Raw genomic sequence first — 27,361 nt, forward strand, 5'->3', positions numbered from 1 at the left:
AAAAAAAAAAGGTAGTGATTTTATACACCAACCATGAACTAACTGAAAATGAAATCCAGATAGTAATTCCATTTACAACAGCTACAAAAAAAAAAAAAAAAAAAAAAAAAAAAAAAAAAAAACACTAGGAATAAACTTAACCAAAGAAGTGAAAGACCTCCATGAGGAAAACTACAAAACACTAACGGAAAAAACTGAAGAGGATAGGAACAAATGCAAGACATATCATGCTCATCAACTGGAAGAATTCATATTGTTAAAACGACCACACTATTCAGCAATCTACAGATTCAGTGCAATCCCTATCAAAAAACCCATGACTATTTCACAGCAATGAAAGACAATAAACCTAAAATTTATATGGAAACAAGAATCCAAATCGCCAAAGCATTCCTGAGAAAAAAGAACAAAGCTAGAGGCATCATACTACCTGACTTCAAACTTTATTATAAGGCTATGGTAACCAAAACAGCATAGTATTGGTATAAAAACAGACTCACAGAGCAATGGAACAAAATAAAGAACTCATAAATAAATCCATCTATTTAAAGATTTTCAACTCACGCACCCTAACATACACTGGGGAAGGAGCACCCGCTTCAATAAATGGTGCTGAGAAAACAGGATATCCATACGCAGAAGAATAAAACCAGACCCCTATTTCTCACCATATACAAAAATCGACTTAAGATGGATTGACAACTTAAACAGAATACCTGAAACTATAAAACTACTAAAAGGAAACACCCCAGGACATCAGTCTAGGCAAAGATTTTAAGAATAAGACCTCAAAAGCAAAGCAACAAAAACAAAAATAGACAAGGGCTTCTATATGGCTAAGGAAACAATCAATAGAATGAAGAGACAGTCTAAAGAACAGGAGAAAATATTTGCAAAACACTAATCTGACAAAGGACTAATGTCCAGAATACACAAGGAACTCAAAACCTCAACAAAAACAACAACAAATCCCATTAAACAGTGGGCAAAGGGTGTGAATAAACATTTCTTAAAAGAAGACATACAAATGGCCAACAGGTACATGAAAAAATGCTCAACATCACTATCACTAGTGAAATATAAATAAAACCACAGTGAGATATTGTCTTATCCCAGTCAGAATAGTTATTATCAGAAAGACAAAAAAATAATAGATGCTGGTAAGGATGCAGGAAAAAAGGAGCTCACATACACTGTTGGTAGGAACGTAAATTAGCACAGCCATTATGAAAAACAGTATGGAGATTTCTCAAAAAAAAAAAAAAACTAAAAATAGAACTAACCCATGATACAGCAATCCCACTACTGGGTATTTATCCAAAGGAAAGGAAAACAGTATTTCAATAAGATACATACACTCCCATGTTTACTGCAGCACTACTCACAACAGCAATGATATAGAACCAACCAAACTGCCCATCAATGGACAAATGGATAAAGAAAATATGGTATATTTACACAATCAAACATAATTTGGCCATAAAAAAGAATAAAATTCTGTCATGTACAGCAACACTGATGCAACTGAAGGTCATTATGTTAAGTAAGCCAGAAACAGAAAGAAAAATATTGCATGTATTCACTCACTTGTGGGTGCTGAAAAAGTTGATCTCATGAAGGTAGAGAGTAGAATTATAGATACTAGAGGCTGGGATGGGTGTAGAAGGGAGGGTTCACAATGGAGAGAGGTTGGTTAATGGCTACAAACATACAGTTAGTAGATGGAGTAAGTTCTAATATTCAGTAGTAGAATACGGTGACTATAGTTAACATCAATGTATCGTATATTTCAAAATAACTAGAAGGACTTGAAATGTTCTCAATACACAGATATAACAAATGCTTGTGATGATGGATATCCTAAACACCTTATTTGGTTATTATACATTCTTTACATGAAACAAAATATCACATGATCACATGTATGCCATAAATATGTACAAATATTTATCACTTTTTAAAAAGATATACTGATTGGGAAATAAAACTGTCTTTGTTTGCAGATAACATAACTGTTGATGTGGAAATTCTAAAAGAATGAACAAAAAAACTGAAACCAATAAGCAATTATAGCAAGGTCGCATGATACAAGGTTAATATACAAAAGTCAATCACTTTCCTATACACTTGCATAAATTACTGTAATTTGAAAATAAAAACACAATACAATTTACATTAGCACATAAAAAATGAAATACTTGGCCAGGCGCAGTGGCTCACGCCTGTAATCCCAGCACTTTGAGAGGCCGAGGTGGGCGGATCACGAGGTCAGGAGATTGAGATCATCCTGGCTAACACGGTGAAAACCCATCTCTACTAAAAATACAAACAAAATTAGACAGGTGTGGTGGCAAGCACCCGTAGTGCCAGCTACTCGGGAGGCTGAGGCAGGAGAACGGTATAAATCCGGGAGGTGGAGTTTGCCATAAGCTGAGATCGTGCCACTGCACTCCAGCCTGGGTGACAGAGCGAGATTCCATCTCAAAAAAATAAAAGAAATACTTTGGTATAACTCTAACAAAATATGTGCAAGATCTGTATGAGGAAAGCTACAAAACTCTGATGAAAGAAATCAAAGAACCAAATAAACAGAAAAATATTCCATGTTCATGGATAGAAGACTCAATATTATTAAGATGTCACTTCTTCACAAGTTGATCAACAGATTCAATGCAATGTCAATCAAAATCCCAGCAAGTTACTTTGTGGATATCAACAAACTGATTAGAAAGTTTATAGAGAAACAAATGACTAGGCATAACAAACACAATTTTTAAAGAGAAAAACATAGAGGACTGACACTGCCAAACTTCAAGACTTATTATAAAGTTACACTAATCAAGAGAGTGTGGTATGGGTGAAAGAATATTTTCTCTTAGACACTATGGTGACCTATCTTTTTATTTTTTTTTTTTTAAATAGATCAAAGAAACAGAACACACAGCCCAGAAACAGACCCACATAAATATAGTCAACTGATCTTTGGCAAAGAGGCAAAAGCAATAGAACAAAAAAAGTTTCATTCTATCCATTCCAAATCAAAACCACAATGAGACAACATCTCACACCAGTCAGAATGGCTATTACTAAAAAGTCAAAAAAAAACAACAACAAATGCTGGCAAGGCTGTAAAGAAAAGGGAATGCTTACCCACTGTTGGCGGGAATTAGTTCTGCCACTGTGGAAAGCAGTTTGGAGATTTCTCAAAGAACTTAAAATAGACCTACCATTTGAACCAGCAAACCCATTACTGAGTATATGTCCAAAAGAAAATAAATCATTCTGCCAAAAAGACACATGCAGTCAAATGTTCACTGCAGCGCTATTCACAATGGCAAAGACATGGAATCAACCTAGGTGTCCGTCAGTGCTGGACTGGATTTTAAAAATGTGGTACCAAAAAGACACATGCAGTCAAATGTTCACTGCAGCGCTATTCACAATGGCAAAGACATGGAATCAACCTAGGTGTCCGTCAGTGGTGGATTGGATTAAAAAAATGTGGTACATACACACCATGGAATGCTATGCGGCCATAAAAAAAGAACAAGATCATGTCCTTTCCAGCAACATACGATCATCTAAGTTAATTAATGCAGGAACAGAAAACAAAATACTACCTGTTCTCACTTATGGCCACCCATACCATCTTTATGTCCATGGGCATCCAATGTGGGAGCTAAACATTGGGTAATCATGGACATAAAGACGGCAAAAACAGAGATTGGGGACTATTAGTGGGGGATATAGCGGGTGGGACAAGGGTTGAAAAACTAACTCTTGGATACTATGCTCCCTACCTGCGTGACAGCATAATAGTACCCTAAACCTTGGCATCAAGCAGTATACCCATGTAACAAACCTGCATATGTACTCGCTGAGTCTTAAAGTTCAAATTATTAAAAAGAAAAAGGTATTTTCAACAAACTGTGCTACAGTAACTGGATATCCACATGCAAAAGAATGATCTGGACAAAGACCTCACATCCTTCATAAAAATTAACACAAACTGGGCAGGCATGGCCGCTTGCACCTGTAATCCCAGCAGTTTGGGAGGCCGAGGCAGGCTGATCACTTGAAGTCAGGAGTTTGAGACCAGCCTGGCCAACATGGTAAAACCTCATCTCTACTAAAAAGACAAAAATTAGCCAGGTCCAGACATTGTGGCAGGTGCCTGTAATCCCAACTACTACGAAGGCTGCAGCAGGAGATTTCCTGAACCCAGAAGACGGAGACTGCAGCAAGCCAAGATTACACCACTGCACTCCAGCCTGGGCAACACAGCAAGACTCTGTTTCAAAAAAAAATTAACTCAAACTGGATCACAAACCTGAATGCAAAATACAAAACCATAAAACTCCTAGAAGATAACATAGGAGAAAATCTAGATGACTTTGAGTTTATCAATGACTTCTTTAAAATGACACCAAAGCCACAATCCATGAAAGAATGAATTGATAAGCTGGGCTTCATTAAAATTAAAAATTTCTGCTCTGGAAAGACAATGTCAAGAGAATGAGAAGGCAAGCCAAAGACTGCGAGAAAATATTTGAAAATGACATATCTGGTACAGGACTGTTATCTAAATACACAAAGAACTCTTACAACTCAACAGTAAGAAAATGAACAGCTTGAAATCATCATAGTGGACAGGAGGCAGGACCAGACTGCAGCTATAGGCAGAGCAGCCTTCAGAAGCTCTCATTGTGGATTTTAGCCCCAGATTGACAGCAACAACAAACGAGCAATCCCAAGAGGGCCTACAGACCCTCTAAAGGAAGTAGACTGCTCCTGCAGGACCCAGGAGACACTCCAAATATTGTTGAGTGCCCCAACTGCAGAAGTGGGAAAGGGAGACCTTCCTCTCCCGAACACGTGCTCCCACTGGAGAAGCTGAAGGTCTGTCTGCAGGAGAAGTTTCCAACCTAACCTGGAGCTGAGCCAATTTAGAGAGCCAGGTGAAATACAGGGGTAGAAGAAGCAGCAGAAAGGCCCTGGGAGCTCGCTGCATCCCCTAGCAGGCCATTCCTGTCTGGCACCACAGGAATCCATTGCGTGGGTGACCAGAGGAGCAGGGGTGTAACTCCACAGGGAGAAGAAATCGCTAGCTGAACTTTCTAACAATTTGAATGGGGTGAGAAGCCCATTCACACCCTCTGACTGGAAACAGACTCGGGGCTGTTGACGGGGGTACGGTGGGAGAGAGACCGGCCCTACATTTTACCTGGTAGCTGGGTGAGGTCTGTGACTGTCAGCTTTCCCCCACTGCCCTGACAACCTGCATGACTCAGCATAGGCAGCCATAATCCTCCTAGGTACCCAACTCCAGTAACCTGGGAATCTGACCCCCATCCCCTACAACAGCCAAAACAAGACCTGCCCAAGTAGAGTCTGAGCTCAGACATGCCTAGCCCCACCCCCACCTGATGGTCCTTCCCTATCCACCTTGGTAGCATAAGAGGAGGGACATATAATCTCGGGAGTTCTAGAGCCCCATCCACCACCAGTACCTCTCTATACTACTATAGCTGATGCTTTCTGAAAAGCGCCACCTCCTGGCAGGAGGTCAACCAGCACAAAAATAGAACATTAAAACACCAAAGCTAAGAACCCTCACAGAGTCCACTGCACCCCGCCACTACCTCCACTGGAAAAGGCGTTGGTATCCACGGCTGAGAGATCCATAGATGACTCACATCACAGGACTCTGTCCAAACAACCCCCAGTACCAGACCAGAGCTGGGAAGACTTGCTGGGTGGCTAGACCCGGAAGAGAGACAACAATCACTGCAGTTCAACTCACAGGAGGCCACGTCCATAGGAAAAGGGGGAGAGTACTACATCAAGGGAACACCCCATGGGACAAAAGAATCTGAACAACAGCCTTCAGCCGTAGACCTTCCCTCTGACACAGCCTACCCAAATGAGAAGGAACCAGAAACAACCCTGATAATATGAAAAAACAAGGCTCTTAAACACCTCCCAAAAATCACACTAGTTCACCAGCAATGGATCCAAACCCAGAATAAATCCCTGATTTACCTGAAAAATAATTAAGGAGGATAACTATAAAGCTAATCAGGGAGGGACCAGAGAAAGGTGAAGCCCAATGCAAGGAAATCCAAAAAATGATACAAAAAGTAAAGGGAGAAATATTCAAGGAAATAGATAGCTTAAAGAACAAGCAATTAAAAATTCTGGAAACTTTGGACACACTTTTAGAAATGTGAAATGCTCTGGAAAGTCTCAGCAATAGAATTAAACAAGTAGAAGAAAGAAATTCAGAACTTGAAGACAAGGTCTTCAAATTAACCCCATCCAACAAAGACAAAGACAAAAGAGTAAGAAAATATGAACAAAGTCTCCAAGAAGTCTGAGATTATGTTAAACGACCAAACATAAGAACAATCAGTGTTGCTGAGGAAGAAGAGAATTCTAAATGCTTGGGAAACATATTCTGGAATAATCAAGGAAAACTTCCCTGGCCTTGCTAGAGACCTAGACGTCCAAATACAAGAGGCACAAAGAATACCTGGAAATTTCATCACAAAAAGATCTTCACCTAGGCACACGGCAATCAGGTTATCAAAAGTTAAGACAAAGGAAACAATCTTAAGAGCTGTGAGACAGAAGCACCAGGTAACCCATAAGGAAAACCTATCAGATTAACAGTGGATTTATCAGTGGAAACCCTAGAAGCTAGAAGGGAATTGGGGCTATCTTCAGCCTCCTCAAACAAACAATTATCAGCCAAGAATTTTGTATCCAACGAAAGTAAGTATCATTTATGAAGGAAAGATACAGGTTTTCAGACAAACGAATGCTGAGAGAATTTGCCATTACCAAGCCACCACTACAAGAACTGAGAAAAGGGGCTCTAAATCTTGAAACAAATCCTGGAAACACATCAAAACAGAACCTCTTTAAGGCATAAATCACGGAGGACCTATAAAACAAAAATACAGGTTAAAAAGCAAAAACAAAAAACCAAAGTACACAGGCAACAAAAAGCACAATGAATACAATGGTACCTCACATTTCAATACTAACTTGAATGTAAATGGCCTAAATGCTCCATTTAAAAGATACAGAACTGCAGAATGGATAAGAACTCACCAACCAACTATCTGCTGCCTTCAGAAAACTCATCGAACACATAAGGAATCACATAAACTTAAGGTAAAGGGGTGGAAAATGGCATTTCATGCAAATGGACACCAAAAGCGAGCAGGGGTAGCTATTCTTATATCAGACAAAACAAATTTTAAAGCAGTAGCAGTTAAAAGAGACAAAGAGGGGCATTACATAATGGTAAAAGGCTTTGTCCAACAGGAAAATATCACAACCCCAAACATATACACACCTAACACTGGAGCTCCCAAATTTATAAAACAATTACTAATAGATCTAAGAAATGAGATAGGCAGCAACATAGTAACAGTGGGGACTTTAATACTTTAATACTCCACTGACAGCACTATACAGGTCATGAAGACAGAAAGTGAAAAAAGAAACAATGGATTTAAAACATACCTTAAAACAAATGGAGTTACCATTTACATAAAACATTTCATCCAATAACGGCAGAATATGCATTCTATTCAACAGTGCACAGAACTTTCTCCAAGACAATATGATAGGCCATAAAACAAGCCTCAATAAATTTAAGAAAACTGAAATTATATCAACACTCTCTCAGATCACAGTGGAATAAACCTGGAAATCAATTACACAAGGAAACTTCAGAACCATGCAAATACATGGAAATTAAATAACCTGCTCCTGAATAAGGAATGGGTTAAAAATGAAATCAAGACAGAAATTTAAAAATTCTTTGAACTGAATGACAATAATGACACAACCTATCAAAACCTATGGGATACAGCAAAGGCAGTGTTAAGAGGCAAGTTCATAGCCCTAAGTGCCTACATGAAAAAGATTGAAAGTGCACAAACTGACATTCTAAGATTACACCTCAAGGAACCAGAGAAACAAGAACAAACCAAACCCAAACCCAACAGAAGAAAGGAAATTACCAAGATCAGAGCACAACTAAAGAAATAGAAACAAACAAAAAAACACAAAAGATAAATGAAACAAAAAGCTGATTCTTTGAAAAGACAAATAAAATGAATAGACCATAAGCAAGATTAACCAAGAAAAGAAGACAGAAAATCCAAATAACCTAAGAAACAAAACAGGAGATATTACAATTGACAACACTGAAATACAAAAGATCACTCACGGCTACTATGAACACCTTTATGCACATTAATTAAAAAACCTAGAAGAGATGGATAAACTCCCGGAAAAAATACAACCTTCCCAGCTTAAATCAGGAAGAATTAGATACCCTGAACAGACCAATAATGAGCAGCGAGACTGAAATGGTAATTTAAAAATTACCAACAAAAAAATGTCCAGGACCAGATGGAGTCACAGCAGAATTCTACTAGACATTCAAAGAAGAATTGGTACCAATCCTATTGACACTATTCCACAAGATAGAGAAAGAGGGAACCCTCCCTAAATCATTCCATGAAGACAGTATCACCCTAATACCAAAACCAGGAAAAAACAAAAGAAAAAAAGAAAACTACAGACCAATATCCCTAGTGAACATAGATGCAAAAATCCTTAACAAAATACTAGCTAACTGAATCCAACAACATATCAAAAAGATAATTTGCCATGATCAAGTGGGTTTCATATGAGGGATGCAGGGATGGTTTAACAAATACAAGTCAATGAATGTGATACACCACATAAACAGAATTAAAAACAAAAATCCCGAGATCACCTCAATAGATGCAGAAAAAGCATTTGACAAAATCCAGCATCTCTTTATGATTAAAACTCTCAGCAAAATCGGCATACAAGGGACATATCTCAATATAATAAAAGCCATCTATGACAAACCCACAGCCAACACAATACTGAATGGGGAAAAGTTGAAAGCATTTCCTCTGAGAACTGGAACAAGACAAGGATGCCCACTCTGACCACTCTTCTTCAACACAGTACTAGATAGCCAAAGCAATCACACAAGAGAAAGAAATAAAGGGCATTCAAATCGGTAGAGAGGAAGTCAAACTGTCACTTTTTGTTGACGCTATGATCATTTACCTTGAGGGAACCCTAAGGACTCCTCCAGAAAGCTCCTAGAACTGATAAAAGAATTCAGCAAAGTTTCTGCATACAAAATCAATGTACAGAAATCAGCAGTTCTTCTATACAGCAACAGTGACCAAGCAAAGAATCAAATCAATAACTCAACCCTTTTTACAATAGCTGCAAAAAACACAAAATACTTTGAAATAAACTTAAATGAGGATTCAAAAGACCTCTACAAGAAAAACTAAAAAACACTGCTGAAAGAAATCATAGATGACACAAACAAATGGAAACATATCCCATGCTCACAGATGAGTACAATCAATATTGTGAAAATGACCATTCTGCCGAAAGCAATCTACATATCAATGCAATCCCCATCAAAATACCACCATCATTCTTCACAGAATGAGAAAAAACAATTCCAAAATTTATATGGAACCAAAAAAGAGCCTGCATAGCCAAAGCAAGACTAAGCAAAAAGAACAAATCTGTAGGCATCATACTACCTGATTTCAAACTATACTATAAGGCCATAGTCACCAAAACAGCATGGTACTGGTATAAAAATAGTCACATAGACCAATGGAACAGAATAGAGAATCCAGAAATAAACCCAAATACTTACAGCCAACTGATCTTCAACAAAGCAAACAAAAATATAAAATGTGGAAAGGATACCCTTTTCAACAAATGTTGCAACAAATGTTTCAACAAATGTTCCACAAATGTTTTCAACAAAAGGGTTCCTGAAAAGGATACCCTTTTCAACAAATGTTCAACAAATGTAGAACATAATTGGCTAGCCACATGTAGAAAATGAAACTCCATTCTCATCTCTCACCTTATACAAAAATCAACTCAAGAGGATTAAAGACTTAAACCTAAGACCTGAAACTATAAAAATTCTAGAAGATAACATTGGAAAACCCCGTCGAGACACTGGCTTAGGCAAAGATTTCATGAACCAAGAACCCAAAAGAAAATGCAATAAAAACAAAGATAAATATCTGAGACCTAACTAAAGAGCTTTTGCATGCCAAAAAGAACAGTCAGCAGAGTAAACAGACAACTCACAGAGTGGGAGAAGATCTTCACAATCTATACATCTGACAAAGGACTAATATCCAGAATCTACAATGAACTCAAATCAGTAAGAAAAAAACAACTCCATCAAAAAGTGGGTTAAGGACAGGAATCAACAATTCTCAAAAGAAGATATACAAATGGCCAATAAACATATGAAAAATGCTCAACATCACTAATAATCAGGGAAATGCAAACCAAAACCACAATGTAATACCAACTTACTCCTGCAAGAATGGCCATAATCAAAAAATCAAAAAACAGGAGATGTTGGCATGGATGCAGTCAACAGGGAACACTTCTACACTGCCGGTGGGAATGTAAACTAGTACAGCCACTGTGGAAACAGTGTGGAGACTGCTTAAAGCACTAAAAGTAGAACTACCATTTGATCCAGCAATCCCACTACTGGGCATCTACCCAGAGGAAGAGAAGTCATTATTTGAAAAAGATACTTGCACATGCATGTTTATAGCAGCACAATTCACAATTGCAAAATTGTGGAACTAACCCAAATGCCCATCAATCAACAAGTGGATAAAGAAACTGTGGTGTGTGGGTGTGAGAGTGTGTGTGTGTGTGTGTGTATATATATATATGTGATGGAATACTACTCAGCCATAAAAAAGAATGAATTCATAGCATTTGCAATTACCTGCATGAGATTGGGGACTATTATTCTAAGTGAAGTAACTCAGGAATGGAAAACCAAACATCATGTCTTCTCACTGATATGTGGGAGCTAAGCTATGAGGATGCAAAGACATAAGAATGATACAATGAACTTTGGGGACTTGGGGGAAAGAGTGAGAGGGGGGCAAGGGACAAAAGACTACAAATACGGTGTAGTGTACATTGCTCAGGTGATGGGTGCACCAAAATCTCACAAATCACCACTAAAGAACTTATTTGTGGAATCAAATACCACCTGTACCCCAATAACTTATGGAATATAAATAATTAATTTTTAAAAAAGAAAATGAAAAGCTTGATTAAAGAATGGACCAAATATCTTAACAGACATAACACCAAAAATACACAGATGGCAAATAAGCATATGAAAAGATGCTCCATATCACATGCAATCAGAAAAATGAAAATAAAACCATTAGCTACTACTACATGCCTATTAAAATGGCCAAAATCCAGCCTATTAACACCACCAAATGCTAGGAAAGATAAGAAGCAACAGGAACTCTCATTCATTGCTGTAGGTAATGCACAATGGTACAGCCACTTTGGAAGGTAGTTTTGTAGCTTCCTCACAAAACTAAACACATTACAATCTTGCTCCTTATTATTTATTACCCAAAGAACCTGAAAAAAATGTCCACACAAAACTCTGTACACAGATGTTAACAGTAGCTTTATTCATAGTTGCCAAAACTTGGAAGTGACCAAAATGTCCTAGGCATACAAATGCAGAAATAAACTGTAAGACATCCAGGCAATGGAATGTTACTCAGCACTAAAAAGAAATGAGCTATGAAGCCACGAAAAGACATGGAGAAAACTTAAATGCATATTACTAAGTGAAAGAAAGTCAATATGAAAAGGCTGTATACTGTATGATTTCAACTATATGATATTCTGGAAAAGGCAAAACTATAGAGAAAGTAAAAAAGTTGGTAGTTGCCAGGGGTTCATGGGGAGGGAGGGATGACTGCAGCACAGAAGATTTGGGGGACAGTGAAAATACTGTATATAATACTATAATGATGGATATATGTCATTAGACATTTGTCCAAACTCATAGAATGCACATCACCAAGAGTAAACCCTAATGTAAACTATGGACTTTGGGTGATGGTGTCAATGCAGGTTAATTAATTATAACAAATGTATCACTCTGGTGGGGAATATTGATAATGTGAGAGGCTATGCATGTATGGAGGAAAGGGGCATATCAAAAATCTCTGTACTTTCCTCTCAATTCTGCTGTGAACCTAAAACTGCTCTGAAAAAATCCTTAAAAATAAAATGTAAAAATTTAAGTTTAAAAAATAAAATAAAAATATCACTACACATCAGTTAGAATAGCTAAAATCCAGAACATTGACAAACCAAATTCTGGCAAGAATTTGGAGCAACAGGAAGTCTCATTAGTTGCTGCTGGGAATACAAAATGATACAACCACTTTGGAAGAAACTTTGGCAATTGCTGACAACACTAAACATATTCTTACAACACAATTCAGCAATTGTCCTCCTTGGTATTTACTCAAATAAGGTGAAAACTTAGGTCTACCCAAAAGCCTGCACACAAACATTTATAGCAGCTTTACTCATAACTGCTAAAAACTTGGAAGCAACAAGTTGTTTTTTCAATAGGTGAATGGGCAAACTGTTATACATATACACAATCGAATATAATTCACCAATAAAAAGAAATGATAAGTGTTACAACTCTTTTAGAACGTGTCTAGCAATTTAAAAAAGGATATCAGGGAGACTCTCAAGGGGAGACAGATGGTATGTGTGAACTCTATACTTTCTGCTCAATTTTGCTGTGAACCAATAACTGCTATAAAAAACAAAGTGTATATAGATATATACTGGGGGGGGGTTGTTTGTTTTTGTTTTTGTTTTTGTTTTGCTGGACACAGTGGCTCACGCTTATAATCCCAGCACTTTGGGAGGCTGAAGTGAGCAGATTGCTAAAGCCCAGGAGTTTGTTTGAGACCAGCCTGGGCAACATAGGGAGACTCCATCTACACACAAAAAAATTAAAAATTAGCCAGGTGTGGTGGCACACACCAGATGTCCCAGCTATTCAGGAGGCTGAGGTGGGAGGATGGCTTGAGCCCAGGATGTCGAGGCTGCAGTGAGCTGTGATTGCACCACTGCACTCCAGCCTAGGCAACAAAGCAAGACCCTGTCTCAAAAAAAATATACATTTTTTTTTAATTTTGAGGTAAAATGAACTATAAGCTACTAGAAAACAAGGAACGATCTTAACAGTATATTGTTAAGTGAAAGACGCCAACCTGGAAAGGCTATATGATTCCAAGTATTATATGAATTCTGAAAAAGGAAACACGCTGGAGATTTTTTAAATCAGTAGGATATAGGGGATTTTTAGAGCTATCACATTTTTCTATACTACACTGTAATGATGGATACATGTCACTGCATATTTGTCAAAACCTACAGAATATACAATGCAAGGAGTGAACCCTGATGTAAAACTATACACTTTAGTTAAATAATAATGTATTCATATCAGCTCATCAACTGTAACAAATGTACCACACTAATATAATGTGTACTTATATAACAGAGAAGCTCTCTAAAAGAAGATATTTACTGGGGAGTCGAGCATTACAATGGGAATATACGTGTCATAGTAAACTATGTGTTTTCAGGGAGGAAAGAAAGACAAAGGTTCTTAAAGTAAAAAATGAAGAGGATTACACAACTGTTTCAAAATAAGTAACCCTGGCTACAAAAATCATTAACAAGGGTGACACCAACACAAGACTAGACAGGCAGTTGTGCAGATGTCCTGGCAGAGATTTTTTTGTGCAAGGCTGTAATGGTCTTTGTGGCAAGGTTGTGGTTTTCACAGAGTCTTTTGTGACAGTTTTTGTTAACAGGCATACAAGTGTGAAAGCCTTCCCCACCTCTACTTTTAAGGGCTTTTTTAACATTATTGACTCCATTTGGATTCTGACAACTTTCACACTAAAATAGTAATAGAAAAAACTAGGGGAAAGGAGTGACAGGGTATAAAAGAATATATAGGAATTCGCTGTACTTTCCCCTCAATTTTTCTGTAAACCTAAAACTCCTCCAAAAAAGTAAAGCCTATTATTTTAAGAAATATAAGACTAGTGCTAATGTAATTGCAGTTTTTGCTTTTAATGGCAAAACTGTTGTTACTTTGGCACCAACCCAGTAAATATACCTTGACAGTACCAAGTACTACCAAAGACCGACAGCTTCCAGAAACCTCATTCATTACTGGTGGGAATGTAAAATGTTAGAACCACTCTAGAAAAGTTTGACAGTTAAATATACATTTACCACATAATCTAGAAATTTCACTCCTATTTACCCCAGAGAAATTAAAATTTACATTCACATAAAACCCTATGAGTATTTATGGCTGCTTTATTCATAATCACCAAAAATTGGAAACAACCCAAATGTCCTTCAAGGGTTAACAGAGATCAATCTCAATGGCATTATACTGAGTGAATAAAGCCACTCTCAAAACATTATATACTGTATGATCGCATTTATGTGGCATTCTGGAAAACAGAGAATTATAGGCACAAAAAAACAACAGTGTCACCAGAGGTTAGGGGGAGGGGGAGGAATTACTACAAAGTGGACAGCACAAGTATATTTTTTGGAGTCATGGACCTAATATTTTATTTGTGATAACTATATGCATCTATGCAAGTTTTATAATTCATACTACTGTAAACATATCAAAAAAACTGTAAGTAAATATAGGCATACCTTGTTTTATCGTGCTTTGCTTTATTTGTTGTGCTTATCAGACATATTTTTAACAAATTGAAGGACTGTGGCAATCCTGCACCGGACAAGTCTATCAACATTTCTCCAACACATGCACACTTCATGTCTCTCTGACACATTTTTCTAATTCTCACAATATTTCAGATTTTTTCATTATTATTGCATCTGTTATGGCGATCTCTGACCATTTGATGTTACTACTGTAACTGTTTTGGGGCACAACCAACTGTACCCATGTAAGATGGCAAACTTAATAAATGTTGTGGGTGTTCTGTTGCTCCAACAACTGGCCATTTTTCAGTTTCTCTCCTCCTGGGGCCCACCTATTATCTGAGACACAAGGATATTGAAATTAGGCCAATGAATCACCCTACAGTAGCCTCTAAGAATTCAAAGTGAAAGGAAGAGTCTTAAGTGTCTCACTCTAAATCAAAAACTAAAAATGATTAAGTTTAGTGAGGAAGCCATGATGAAAGTTGAGACAGGCCAAGAGCTATGCCTTTTGCACCAGTTAGCAAAGTTCTGAATGCAAGGAGCAATTCTTGAAGGAAACTAAAAGTGCTACTCCAGTGAACACACTAGTGATAAGAAAGCAAAACAGTCTTACTGCTGATACGGAAAGTTCTAGTGGTCTGGATAGAACACCAAACCAGCCACAATGTTCTCTTAAGCCAAAACCGAATTCAAAGTAAGATCCTAACTCTCTTCAATTCTATGAAGGCTGAGAGAGGTAAGGAAGTTGCAAAACAAAAGTCTGAAGCTAGCAAAGGTTGGTTCATGATGTTGAAGGAAAGACGCCATCTTCATAACATAAAATTGCAAGGTGAAGCAGGAAGTGCTGACGCAGAAGCCACAGCAAGTTATCTAGAAGATCTAGTTAAGATAATTGCTGAAGGTCACTACGCTAAACAATACATTTTCAAAGTAGATGAAACAGCCTTCTATTGGAAGAAGACGCCATCTAGGACTTCCACAGCCAAAGACAGCCACGGAAGAGAAGTCAATGCCTGGCTTCAAAGCTTCAAACAACAGGATGACTCTCTTGTTAGGGGCTAATGCAGCTGATAACTTAAAGTTGAAGCCAATGCTCATTTACCATATGAAAAATTCTAGGCCCCTTAAGAATTATGCCAGATTTACTCTGTTTGTGCTCTAGAAATGGAAAAACAAAGCCTGGATGACAGAACATCTGTTACAGCATGACTTCCTGAATCTTTTAAGCTTTAAGAACTACTACTCAGAAAAAGAGATTCCTCAAATCCAACGGAGCTTAAAAGCAAAGAAAAAAAGAATTGTTAAGATTCCTTTCAAAATATTACTTCTCATTAACAATGCACCTTGTCACTTAAGAGCGCTGATGGAGATGTATAAGGAAATTAATGTTGTTTTCATGCCTGCTAACACAGCACTTATCTGCAACCCATGGATCAAGGAGTAACTTCAACTTTCAAGTCTTATAATTTAAGAAATATATAGCTACCATATATAGTGATTCCTCTGCTAGATCTGGGCAAAGTAAACTGAAAACTTTCTGGAAAGGATCTACCATTATAGACGCCATTAATGACATTTGTGATTCACAGGTGAAAGTCAAAATATCAACATTAACAAGAGTTTAGAAGAAGTTGACTGCAACCCTTATGGATACTTTGGAGGGGTTGAAGACCTCAATGGAGGAAGTAACTGCAGATGTGGTGGAAGCAGCGGCCTGGGCCAAGCACAGTGGCTCACACTTGTACCACTAAACTTAAAAGTTAAAAAACAAAACACAAAAAACTGCTATCTTAAGCCTTATTCATCAAAGCCTGATTATAATGCTTAACAGTGAGATAAAGTCCAGATTTATAATCAAAATACCTTTTGAAATATAGTTGTATTACTCTTCAAAACATACACTCTCAAACTTAAAATGGGTCAAGAGCATAAGAACAAACAATTCTATAAATCTTATCATTTTAGTAAACTTAAAACAGAATTTATTTTACAATAATAAGACTTAAATTTCATGAAGAAATCAATCATGCATAATAATGTATACAGTTTTAAACTGAAGAGCCTAACCTCAAAGTATCATTTAAACATGCCAAAAATGAACTAAAATCTGCAATTAAATAACACAAGAAAACCAAAAAAGGGACATATCAGAAAATAAAAATTCAGTGTTTTTTTTGTTTTTTTGTTTTTTTGAAACGGAATCTCAACTAACTGTTGCCCAGGCTGGAGTGCAGTGGCACAATCTTGGCTCACTGCAACCTCCACTTGCCAGGTTCAAGCAATCCTCCTTCATCAGCCCCCCTAGTAGCTGGGATTGCAGGCATGTGCCACCATGCCTGGCTCAATTTTCTATTTTTAGTAGAGACGGGGTTTCACCATGTTGGCCAGGCTGGTCTCGAACTCCTGACCTCAGGTGATCCACCCACCTCGGCCTCCCAAAGTGCTGGATTACAGGCATGAACCACCGTGCCCGGCAAAAATTCAGTTTTATTACAGTATTTTTTTTTTTTTAGTTTATCATATTTTTATTATATTTAAGTTACAAAAATCATCTTTTTTAATTTTAAGCTTTTTATAATTTAAATCATATTTTTATTATAGTTAAGTTACAAAAATCTTTGACTCTCCTTTGAATATCTTCAAATCAATTCCATAAGTGAAGACAAAATACACAACTAAGGAAGGGGCCATGATTTGCCCCAAAATTGTCGTCAAATGAATGAACTCAATGACTTTTGAATCACACTTTTAAATCAGATGTTCCCATTTGATCTGTCAGTTTCTCCAGGTTTGATACATAGGTGTAAAATCATTACACTCTTTTTTTTTCTTTAATTATACTTTAAGTTCTAGGGTACATATGCATAACGTGCAGGTTTGTTACATATGTATACTTGTGCCATGTTGCTGTGCTGCACCCATCAACTCGTCAGCACCCATCAACTCGTCATTTACATCAGGTATAACTCCCAATGCAATCCCTCCCCCCTCCCTCCTCCCCGTGATAGGCCCCGGTGTGTGATGTTCCCCTTCCCGAGTCCAAGTGATCTCATTGTTCAGTTCCCACCTATGAGTGAGAACATGCAGTGTTTGGTTTTCTGTTCTTGCGATAGTTTGCTGAGAATGATGGTTTCCAGCTGCATCCATGTCCCTACAAAGGACACAAACTCATCCTTTTTTATGGCTGTATAGTATTCCATGGTGTATATGTGCCACATTTTCTTAATCCAGTCTGTCACTGATGGACATTTGGGTTGATTCCAAGTCTTTGCTATTGTGAATAGTGCTGCAATAAACATACGTGTGCATGTGTCTTTATAGCAGCATGATTTATAATCCTTTGGGTATATACCCAGTAATGGGATGACTGGGTCATATGGTATTTCTAGTTCTAGATCCTTGAGGAATCGCCATACTGTTTTCCATAATGGTTGAACTAGTTTATTGTTACAATATTTTAAACATACCAAATAAAACTATATACTTAAAAGAAATTAATTTTAATTTTATTTACCCCCTGCAAAGGGAGATTCCAGCATTCTGAGCTTCTGAATTTGGACAGTGGTGATTGAACATGGACATCCTCTGGTTCTGCATTTAACATCTTTCTTATCTGAAAATAGGATGAGAAAATAATTAGTTTAATTGAACTATATACAAGAACTAATTCAGCTAACAGAACCATTATATTACCCTGCATTAATAATTTGCTAACAGTTTTAAGGAGTTTTAAATTCAGTGCTTAATTCATATGCAATTAAATATAATTTTTATTTACAAAAACCCTCTCCTTGACTTTGAAAGTAGATAAATGAAGAATCACAAGAGCTTCCTAACTATTCTCTTGCCTGCTGTCTTCTCCCCTTTTAACCTTTCAAATGTCAGCCCCAGAGTTCTCTAATATATAAAACCTAATTATGGCTGCAATACTTAAAATTCAACAACGGTAGCCATTACTTACAGATAAAACTCTTTACAACTGTAAAACTCTTTACAGTCTGGGCTCTTTCACATCACACACACATCAAAACTACAACCCAATCACGCTGAATGAATCAACCTTCTTCAAACACATCACATTATTTCATATCTCTAAACCTTTGCATATACTGTTCCCTCAATCTAGAAAGCTCTTCCTTCTCTCCCTAGGGAAGTACTCCAGATTCTTGTCAAAATTGCTATTTTATCTACGCAACCATCACTGCCACACCACACATTCCTGAAACAGAATCAATGGAACAGATCAATGGAACATTATAAAGAACTCTGAAATAAGACCACACACCTACAACAATCTGATCTTCGACAAACCTAACAAAAACAAGCAATGGGGAAATAATTCTCTATTTAATAAATGGTGCTGGGAGAACTGGCTAGCTATATGCAAAAAATTGAAACTGGATCCCTTCCTTATACCCTTATACCATATACAAAAATTAATTCAGGATGGATTAAAGACTTAAATGTAAAACCCAAAACTATAAAAACCCTACAAGAAAATCAAGGCAATACCATTCAGGACATAGGCACAGGCAAATATTTTATAACGAAAATGCCAAAAGCAATTGCGATAAAAGCAAAAATTGATAAATGGGATCTAATTAAACTAAGGAACTTCTGTACAGCAAAAGAAACTATCATCAGAGTGAACAGACAACCTACAGATTTGGAGAAAAATTTTGCAGTCTACCCATCTGACAAAATTCTAATATCCAGGGTCTAAAAGGAACATAAATTTATAAGAAAAAAAAAATCCCCATTAAAAAGTGGGCAAAGGATATGAACAAACGATTCTTAAAGGAAGACACACGTGGTCAGCAACATCACTGATCACTAGAGAAATGCAAATCAAAACGAGACACTATCTCACACCACTCAGAATGGCTACTACTAAAAAGTCAAAAAACAGATGCTGGCAAGGTTGTAGAGAAAAAGGAACACTTTTACACCACTGCTGTGATTGTAAATTAGTTCAACCATTGTGGAAGACAGTGTGGTGATTCCTCAAAGACCTAGAGGCAAAAATACCATTTGACCTAGCAACACCATTACTGGGTATATACCCAAAGGAATATAAACCACTCTGTTACAAAGATATATGCATGCACATGTTTGCTGCAACACTATTCACAATAGCAAAGACATGGAATCAACCCAAATCCCCATCAATGATAGACTGAATAAAGAAAATGTGGTACATAGATACCATGGAATACTATGCAGCCATAAAAAGGAACACGATCATGTCTTTTGCAAGGACATGGATGGTGTTGGAAGCCATTATCTTCAGCAAACTAATGCAGAAACAGAAAACCAAACAATTCAGGTTCTCACTTTTAAGTGGGAGCTGAATGATGAGAACAGATGGACACAACGGGGGAACAACACACATTGGGGCCTGTCAGACAGGTAGAGGGAGCATCGGGAAGAATAGGTAATGGATGCTGGCCCTAATATCTAGGTGATAGGTTGTTCTTGCAGAAAACCACGATGGCGCACACCATGGCGACCTATGCAACGATCCTATACATCCTGCACGTAGTACCCCTGAACTTAAATAAAAGTCAAAGAAAAAAATGTTCACCACTGTTTCCCTGGTTACTTATGTCTAATGGAGTATCCAATACATGTTGAGTACCCAATAAATATCTACTGACTAATGCTTTAATCAATTAGATTTCAGAAAATAATGTTCATTATATACAGATAAGTAGGAAAAAACAGATTACAAGACAGTATTTTGTGGTTTTCTATTTTTTAATATTTGTTTCTTATAAAGAGACAAACTAGAAGGATACACTTCACAGTATTAATTCTGGTTGTGTCTGGGTGGTCTTCTTTTTGTTTAACTGAACTTTAGAATATCTCTACAACAATCTAGTGTCATTTTAGAAATATTTCTTAAACACGTGTTTATTTATTTGAGACAGGGTCTCACTCTGTCACCTAGGCTGGCATGTAGTGACTCAGACCTAACTTACTTCCTGCTTCTACCTCTTGGGCCCAGGCAATCTTCCTGCCTCAGCCTCCTGTGTAGCTGGGACCACAGGCATGCAACATCATATCTGATTAATTTTTTTTTGTTTTGTAGACACAGGGTCTTACTTTGTTGCCCAGGCTAGTCCCGAATTCCTGGGCTCTGGAGCTCAAGCAATCCTCCCACCTTGGCCTCCCTAAGTGCTGGGTTTAGAGGCATGAGCTCCCACACCCAGCCAAACACTTCAAACACTGTTTTTTTTTTTTGGTTTTTTTTTTTGAGACAGAATCTCAAAAAGGCTGAAGTGCAGTGCAGTGACGCGACCTCAGCTAACTGCAACCTCCACCTCCCGGGTTCAAACGATCCTCCTACCTCAGCGTCCGGAGTAGCTGGGATTACAAAAATGCACCACCATACCCAGTTAATTTTTGTATTTTCAGTAGAGATGGGCTTCCGCCATCTTGGCCAGGCTGGTCTTGAAGTCCTGACCTCAAGTGATCTGCCCACCTTGGCCTCCCAAAGTACTGGGATTATAGCCATGAGCCAACCTGCCAGGCCCAGGCCAAACACTTTAAATTCAACATGTGTTAGTATCTTCTCCCTGTATCCATCAAAGCTCTTATCCTTTTGGTAATTTATTTCCACTAGCAGCCTGGAGGAAAAGGCAGTAATATAAACTACTAACAATAATGTAATACGCTAATTTTCTAAGAAAGTCTACATTTTTTAAATGCACTACCACAACTTTATGTATAAATTATGGGATTAAGAAATAAGTAAATATATTGTAGATAATGAGAGACAGAAAAAAAATAGGGAAAGAGGAAAAGCTAGAATAAGCCTTGTGGTGTGGGACTGGAATCACAAGTATCAGTATTCATTTTTTTATACAGATAGGCAGATAGAGAAATATAGATACATGTGTTTCTGTGGGAAAAGAGAGATACGTATGTTGTATGTGTGAACATATATTTTTGTAGTCTTGTCTGTTGAGAAAGCCTAAAAACAATGACATCCCAGTTGCAAGTATACCTAGCACACAGACCTGGGTTTCTAAATATCATCCTTCAAATGAAAGAACCAGGACTCCCTGGGAAAGTGGTTGATTTCAAGCCTGGGGCAGGGAAAACACAAGATAAGCATCTTGCAGTGCCAAAAAATATACAGTGTCAGAAAGTAAGCGTTCAAAAAAAAAAAAAAAATGATAGGAGCACATCAAAAGGGTACAGCCAACATGAAAGATCTCCCAAGGCTGGAATACTTTGACCAACAAACCTGTAATGACAGTAGTAGATTATAACTCACAGAATAAACTAAATATTCTATGAGTCTATATTGATATAAATAAATAAGTGAAGCCAGGCACAGTGGCTCATGCCTAGAATCCTCACACTTTGGGAAGCCGAAGCAGGAGGACCTCTAAATAAATAAATAAGTAAGTTGGGGAAGATAATCAGCTCTCCCTTACAGAAGAATTTTTATTTTTTAGAGACAGTGTCTCATTCTGTTATCCAGGCTGGAATGCAGTGGTGCAATCATGGCTGACCAAAGCCTCAACTTCCCTGGCTCAAGCAATCTTCCTATGTCAGCCTCCCAAGTAGCTGGGATTCCAGGCATATGCCAACATGCCAACTAGTTTTTATTTTTCGATATGGGGTCTCACTCTGTTGCCCAGGCTGGCCTCAAATTCCTGACCTCAAGTGATCCTCCCACCTCAGCCTCCCAAAGTGCTGGGATTACAGTTGTGAGCCACCACACTGGTCCCTTATAGAAGAATTTACATTCATAAATCTATAGTGAATGAGCAAAACACAAAACCACCAAAATATCACAAATACAAATTTGCAGGCAAGATACACTGATAGATGCTACAATAGTAAACAAAAGTTTGAGATAAAATAATATATTTGCACAGATTCAAAGCATCTCCCCTATTTATTAATTATAAAGAGGAGAAAAGTAACTTTACAATGGAGCAAACAGGCAGACACCATCTTAACCAAACAATCAAGGCTGACATTACCAGTACTAAGATATATCACTATCACGTAACCCCTGATATAATGCACTAAGAAGGGCACCATCACTTCTGTGGTATTCCTCCCAAAAAGTCATAATCGTAATCTAATCTTGAGAAACCTGAAACAAACCCAAAGTGAGAGATATTCTACAAAATACTGTCCAGTTTTCTTCAAAAGTGTCATGGTCATGAAAGAAAAAAGACTGAAGAATTGTCACAGACTTAAGAAAACTAAGGAGACCTAACAACTAAATGCAATGTGGGATCCTGGATTGGATCTGGCAACAGAAAAAGGACATTAGTGAAACCGAAGGAATCCAAATGTTGTCTACAGTTTAAAGCAGAGGTCCCCAACCCCCAGGCCAAGGACAACACAGCAGGAGGTGAGCAGCATGGGAGCCTTAGGGCCTGAGCTCCAACTCCTGTCAGATCAGCAGTGGCATTAGATTCTCATAGGAGCACAAATACTATTGTAAACTGCGCGTGCAAGGGACCTAGGCTGCACGCTCTTACGAGAACCCAATGCCTGAAGATTTGAGGTAAAACAAGTTTCATCCCGAAACCATCCTCCCAACCCCTGTCCATGGGAAACTGTCTTCCACGATACTGGTCCCTGGTGCCAAACAGGTTGGGGACCACCAGTTTAAGGTACTGTATGAATATAAATTTCTTGTTTTTTATAATCATACTATAGTTACATAAGATAATAACATTGAGAGAACCTGAGTGAATTGTACAGGAACTCTGCAAAATTTCTGTAACTTTTCTGTAAGTCTCAACTTCCTTGTAAACAAAAGTTTAAGAAACACTGTAGTACATCTAAAAATCAGAAAGAGAAATGGATTAATTCGGTATTAATTTCTAATGGCAGGATTTCAGATTAATTGCATGAATAATGCAACAGTCTAAAGCAGGATATTTCACTTCACTGGATATATTAAAAACAAAAATAGTAGTAGTTAATACAGAGGTATTTCAAAGTGGTATGATAGTATTCATCCTGGCAATGTAAGTTTTTTTTTTTTTTTTTGAGACAGAGTCTCGCTCCGTCACCCAGGTTGGAGTGCAATGGTGCAATCTCGGCTCACTGCAACCTCTGCCTCCCGGGTTCAAGCGATTCTTCTGCCTCAGCCTCCCAAGTAGCTGGGACTACAAGCACCCGCCATCATGCCCAGCTATTTTTTTTTTTTTTTTTTTTGAGACAGTCTCGTTCTGTTGCCCAGGCTGAAGCGCAGTGGCACAATCTCAGCTCACTGCAAGCTCCGTCTCCCAGGTTCACACCATTCTCCTGCCTCAGCCTCCCGAGTAGCTGGCACTACAGGCATCCTCCACCACGCCCCACTAATTTTTTGTATTTTTAGTAGAGACAGGGTTTCACCATGTTAGCCAGGATGGTCTCGATCTCCTGACCTCGTGATCCGCCCACCTCGGCCTCCCAAAGTGCTGGGAGTACAGGCGTGAGCCACCAAGCCCGGCCAATTTTTGTGTTTTTGTCGAGATGGGGTTTCACCATGTTGGCCAGGCTGGTCTTGAACTCCTGACCTCAAGTGATTCTACTGCCTCGGCGTAAGATTTTTTTTAACCTTCTATTTACCCCACTTAAACTAAATCCAGAGTTTTAAATGGAGAAACCACACCAGGCAAATCTTAAGCCAAAAAAGAAAGAATATCTAAAGCCATATTTTCTATACGGTCTTCTAAGGTACTCTTGATTTCCTCTCATTGTCTTCCTTTATGAATTCTTCTTTGTTAAATGCTACAACTATGTAACATGAAGACGTATCATATTAAAGTTCTCTGTGCATAACTTAGACTGCTTCATAGGAAAGGGTTTAATAAATTCTTATAATGTAAATCAGGATATTACTGCATTTAAAGAACAAAATTCTAGAAAAAAAATTATCTCTATATGCCAGGTATGGTGGCTTATGCTATAATCCCAACACTTTCGGCGGCCAAGGCAGGAGGATTGCTTGAGGCCAGGAATGTGAGACCAGCCTGGGCAACATAGCAAGATCCCTGTCCCTACATAAAAAAATTAAAATTAGCTGGTCATGGTGGCACCTCCCTGTATTCCCAGCTACTTGGGAGGCTGAGGCAGGAGGATCACTAAAGCCCAGGAGTTCAAGGCTGCAGTGAGCTATACTTGAGCCTGGGCAACAGAGCAAAACCCTGTCTCTTAAAAAAGAAAGAAAAGAAAAAGATTATCTTTCTTAAAAGGAATTAATTTTTTTGAACACTTCCTATGTAGGCAGAAACTTCATTTTGCTTGTTTTGCTACTCTTGGCATATGTGGAAGAAATAAATGAAAAAAAGAGGCTTAAAAGGACATATTCCCAATAGTAATGTTCAGCACATACCTTGAGTACGACTATTCTGCATCTATAGCATCACTAATGAATGAACATTAGGTACTCTAATAGATTAAGTCATCAAAGAAATGTTGTGCTATGTTTTAAATAAAATCTAAAATGAGCTCTGGAAAGTATATTGGTCATCCGGTCTGGAAAGCATACCAGTCAACAATTTAAACAAAGTTGGTAGAAGGGTTTCCTGGTTGATCTTCAGTTAATTAGAATACACCATTCTCCCAAAACACTGATTAAAGTTTTATACTATTTTCTTTAAAATGTTATTAAAAAGACAAACAGCAAAATACTTTCAGTATCAGTAACTCCAAAGATAATAGATTAAAAGCAAAACAAATGCATACCTCCGATAAATCAGAAGATGACTTTTTCCTTTTTCCTTCTGTGGTGATTTCTACAAAAACCAAAGACGTGGTAAAAATTATCGTTTAACATCTAAATGAGATAAACAGTTTGATAAAGGAGATTATTTCACATTCATTCCTTGTTTTAAATTAACTTAGATTTAAATTTACACTGATATATTTTACAGAAACTGAAGGGCTAAACATAAAAGTCAAAAAATAACTACATGTCAGAAGAATAGCAGATTCTCACACAATGTCTCCAGTAAAATATATATATATACACACACAAAAAAAAAAATTGAAAAGAAAGAGGAAAACTTGGCTCTAAGAACTAAACAAATTCCCTGGCCAAAGACCTCACACCTAGTAGTAGAACCATTTGATCAGACAAATTCTTATAATGGGGGGAGGTAGAAGCAGGTGAAATTCTAGAAGTTAGAAGCTGAGAATATTCTATAAAAACACTTTCAGTTCTACTACATATCTAAGCATGCTGTGCAACTGGGAACAGTTTAACTGTCTTTTACTCACCAACATTTTTTCAGACTTGCTGTGGATTTTTCTGAGTCCTAACTTCCAATCAGCAAATATTAATTCAATGTCTATTATGTGCCCTGACACTGTGCTAGGCAATGAGTACAGTGTAGTGGGCAAATTAGGCAAAAGTTCCAAACTTTCCTGGAACTTATAGTCTACTGGAATATATCACAGATTTTACTAAAAAAATAAATGGCAGAGATATATATATATTGTCACCTGCTTGTGACAAATGCATGACTGCAATTCCATAGGAAAGGGATGATTTTCAAAATAAATGATGCTGAGGCAATTTGATAACCAAATGGGGGAATAACACCCTTGACTACCTCACACCATACACAAAATTAATTTGAAATGAATCATAGATTTCAATGTCAAAGATAAAAACAAGGCATCTAGATTTAAATAGGAGAATATCTTCATCACCTTTGGGTAGGCAAAGATTTTTCAGAGAGGGCACAAGTAGTACTAACCACAAATGAAAACGTTAACAAACTGTACTTCATTAAAATTAAGAACTTCTGATCCTACTGTAGCTCATGAGCATGATGCCTGGGTGTTCACACGCCTCTGTGAGATGTGGCACCTTGAACCTTACTACCATGTCAGCACATCACCTATCTGACATGAAAGAAAAATAAAGAACCACACTGGATTAGCGGGGTTTTTTTGTTTTGTTTTGTTTTTGAGACTGAGTTTTGCTCTTATTGCCCAGAGAGCAATGGAGCAAATCTTGGCACACCATAACCTTTGCCTCCCGGGTTCAAGAGATTCTTCTGCCTCAGCCTCCCAAGTAGCTGGGATTACAGGCATGTGCCACTACGCCAGGCTAATTTTGTATTTTTAGTAGAGGCAGGGTTTCTCCATGTTGGTCAGGCTGCTCTCCCAACCTCAGGAGATCCGCCCACCTCGGCCTCCCAAAGTGCTGGGATTACAGTGAGCCAAGGCGCCTGGCCTGGATTCGCTTTGAGAAAGAAAAAAGGAAAAAAAGAAAAGGTCAGGCACAGAGGCTCATGCCTGTAATCCCAACACTTTGGGGCCAGGGCATGGGGATCACTTGAGCCCAGGAGTTCGAGACCAGTCTGGGCAACACAGTGGGATCCCATCGCTACAAAAATGTTAAAAAATTAGCTGGACATGATAACACATGCCGGTAGTCCCAGCTACTCAGGAGGTTGAGATGGAAAGATCACTAAAGCCTGGAAAGTTACAGCTGCAGTGAGCCATGACTGCAACACTGCACTCCAGCCTGGGTGACAGAGTAAGACCCTGTCTCAGATAAAAAAAAAAAAAAAAAAAAAAAGAACTTCTGTTCATCAAAAATCATCAAAAGTGAAAAGGCATGTCAAGATTAAAAGAAAAATACTTATAATACATGCATTTGTCAAAGAATTCATAACCAGAATATATAAAGAACTCCTAAAGC

At 37.9% G+C, this 27,361-nt stretch overlaps 1 protein-coding gene and 1 non-coding gene across 8 annotated transcripts in view; one reads left to right on the forward strand and one right to left on the reverse strand.

Annotated features, from left to right (window-relative positions):
* SENP7 (SUMO specific peptidase 7) overlaps positions 1–27,361 on the reverse strand; it is a 192,239-nt gene that overhangs the window by 155,152 nt on the left and 9,726 nt on the right. For 6 of the 7 annotated variants that reach the window (XM_007985977.3, XM_007985976.3, XM_007985975.3 and 3 more), the window contains exons 2-3: positions 25,393–25,442; positions 18,197–18,295 (exon numbers count right to left, since the gene is read on the reverse strand). In XM_007985977.3, coding sequence (XP_007984168.3) covers positions 18,197–18,295; positions 25,393–25,442 — 149 coding nt within the window. The remainder of the gene's footprint in view (positions 1–18,196; positions 18,296–25,392; positions 25,443–27,361) is intronic. The other variant, XM_007985973.3, reaches the window with a different exon arrangement.
* LOC119626092 (small nucleolar RNA U13) lies at positions 26,460–26,562 on the forward strand. The gene has a single exon (XR_005242281.1). It is a non-coding gene; the product is annotated as a small nucleolar RNA U13 (small nucleolar RNA).

This window comes from Chlorocebus sabaeus, chromosome 22 (assembly GCF_047675955.1).
Source record: "Chlorocebus sabaeus isolate Y175 chromosome 22, mChlSab1.0.hap1, whole genome shotgun sequence".
Taxonomy (NCBI): Eukaryota; Metazoa; Chordata; class Mammalia; order Primates; family Cercopithecidae; genus Chlorocebus; species Chlorocebus sabaeus.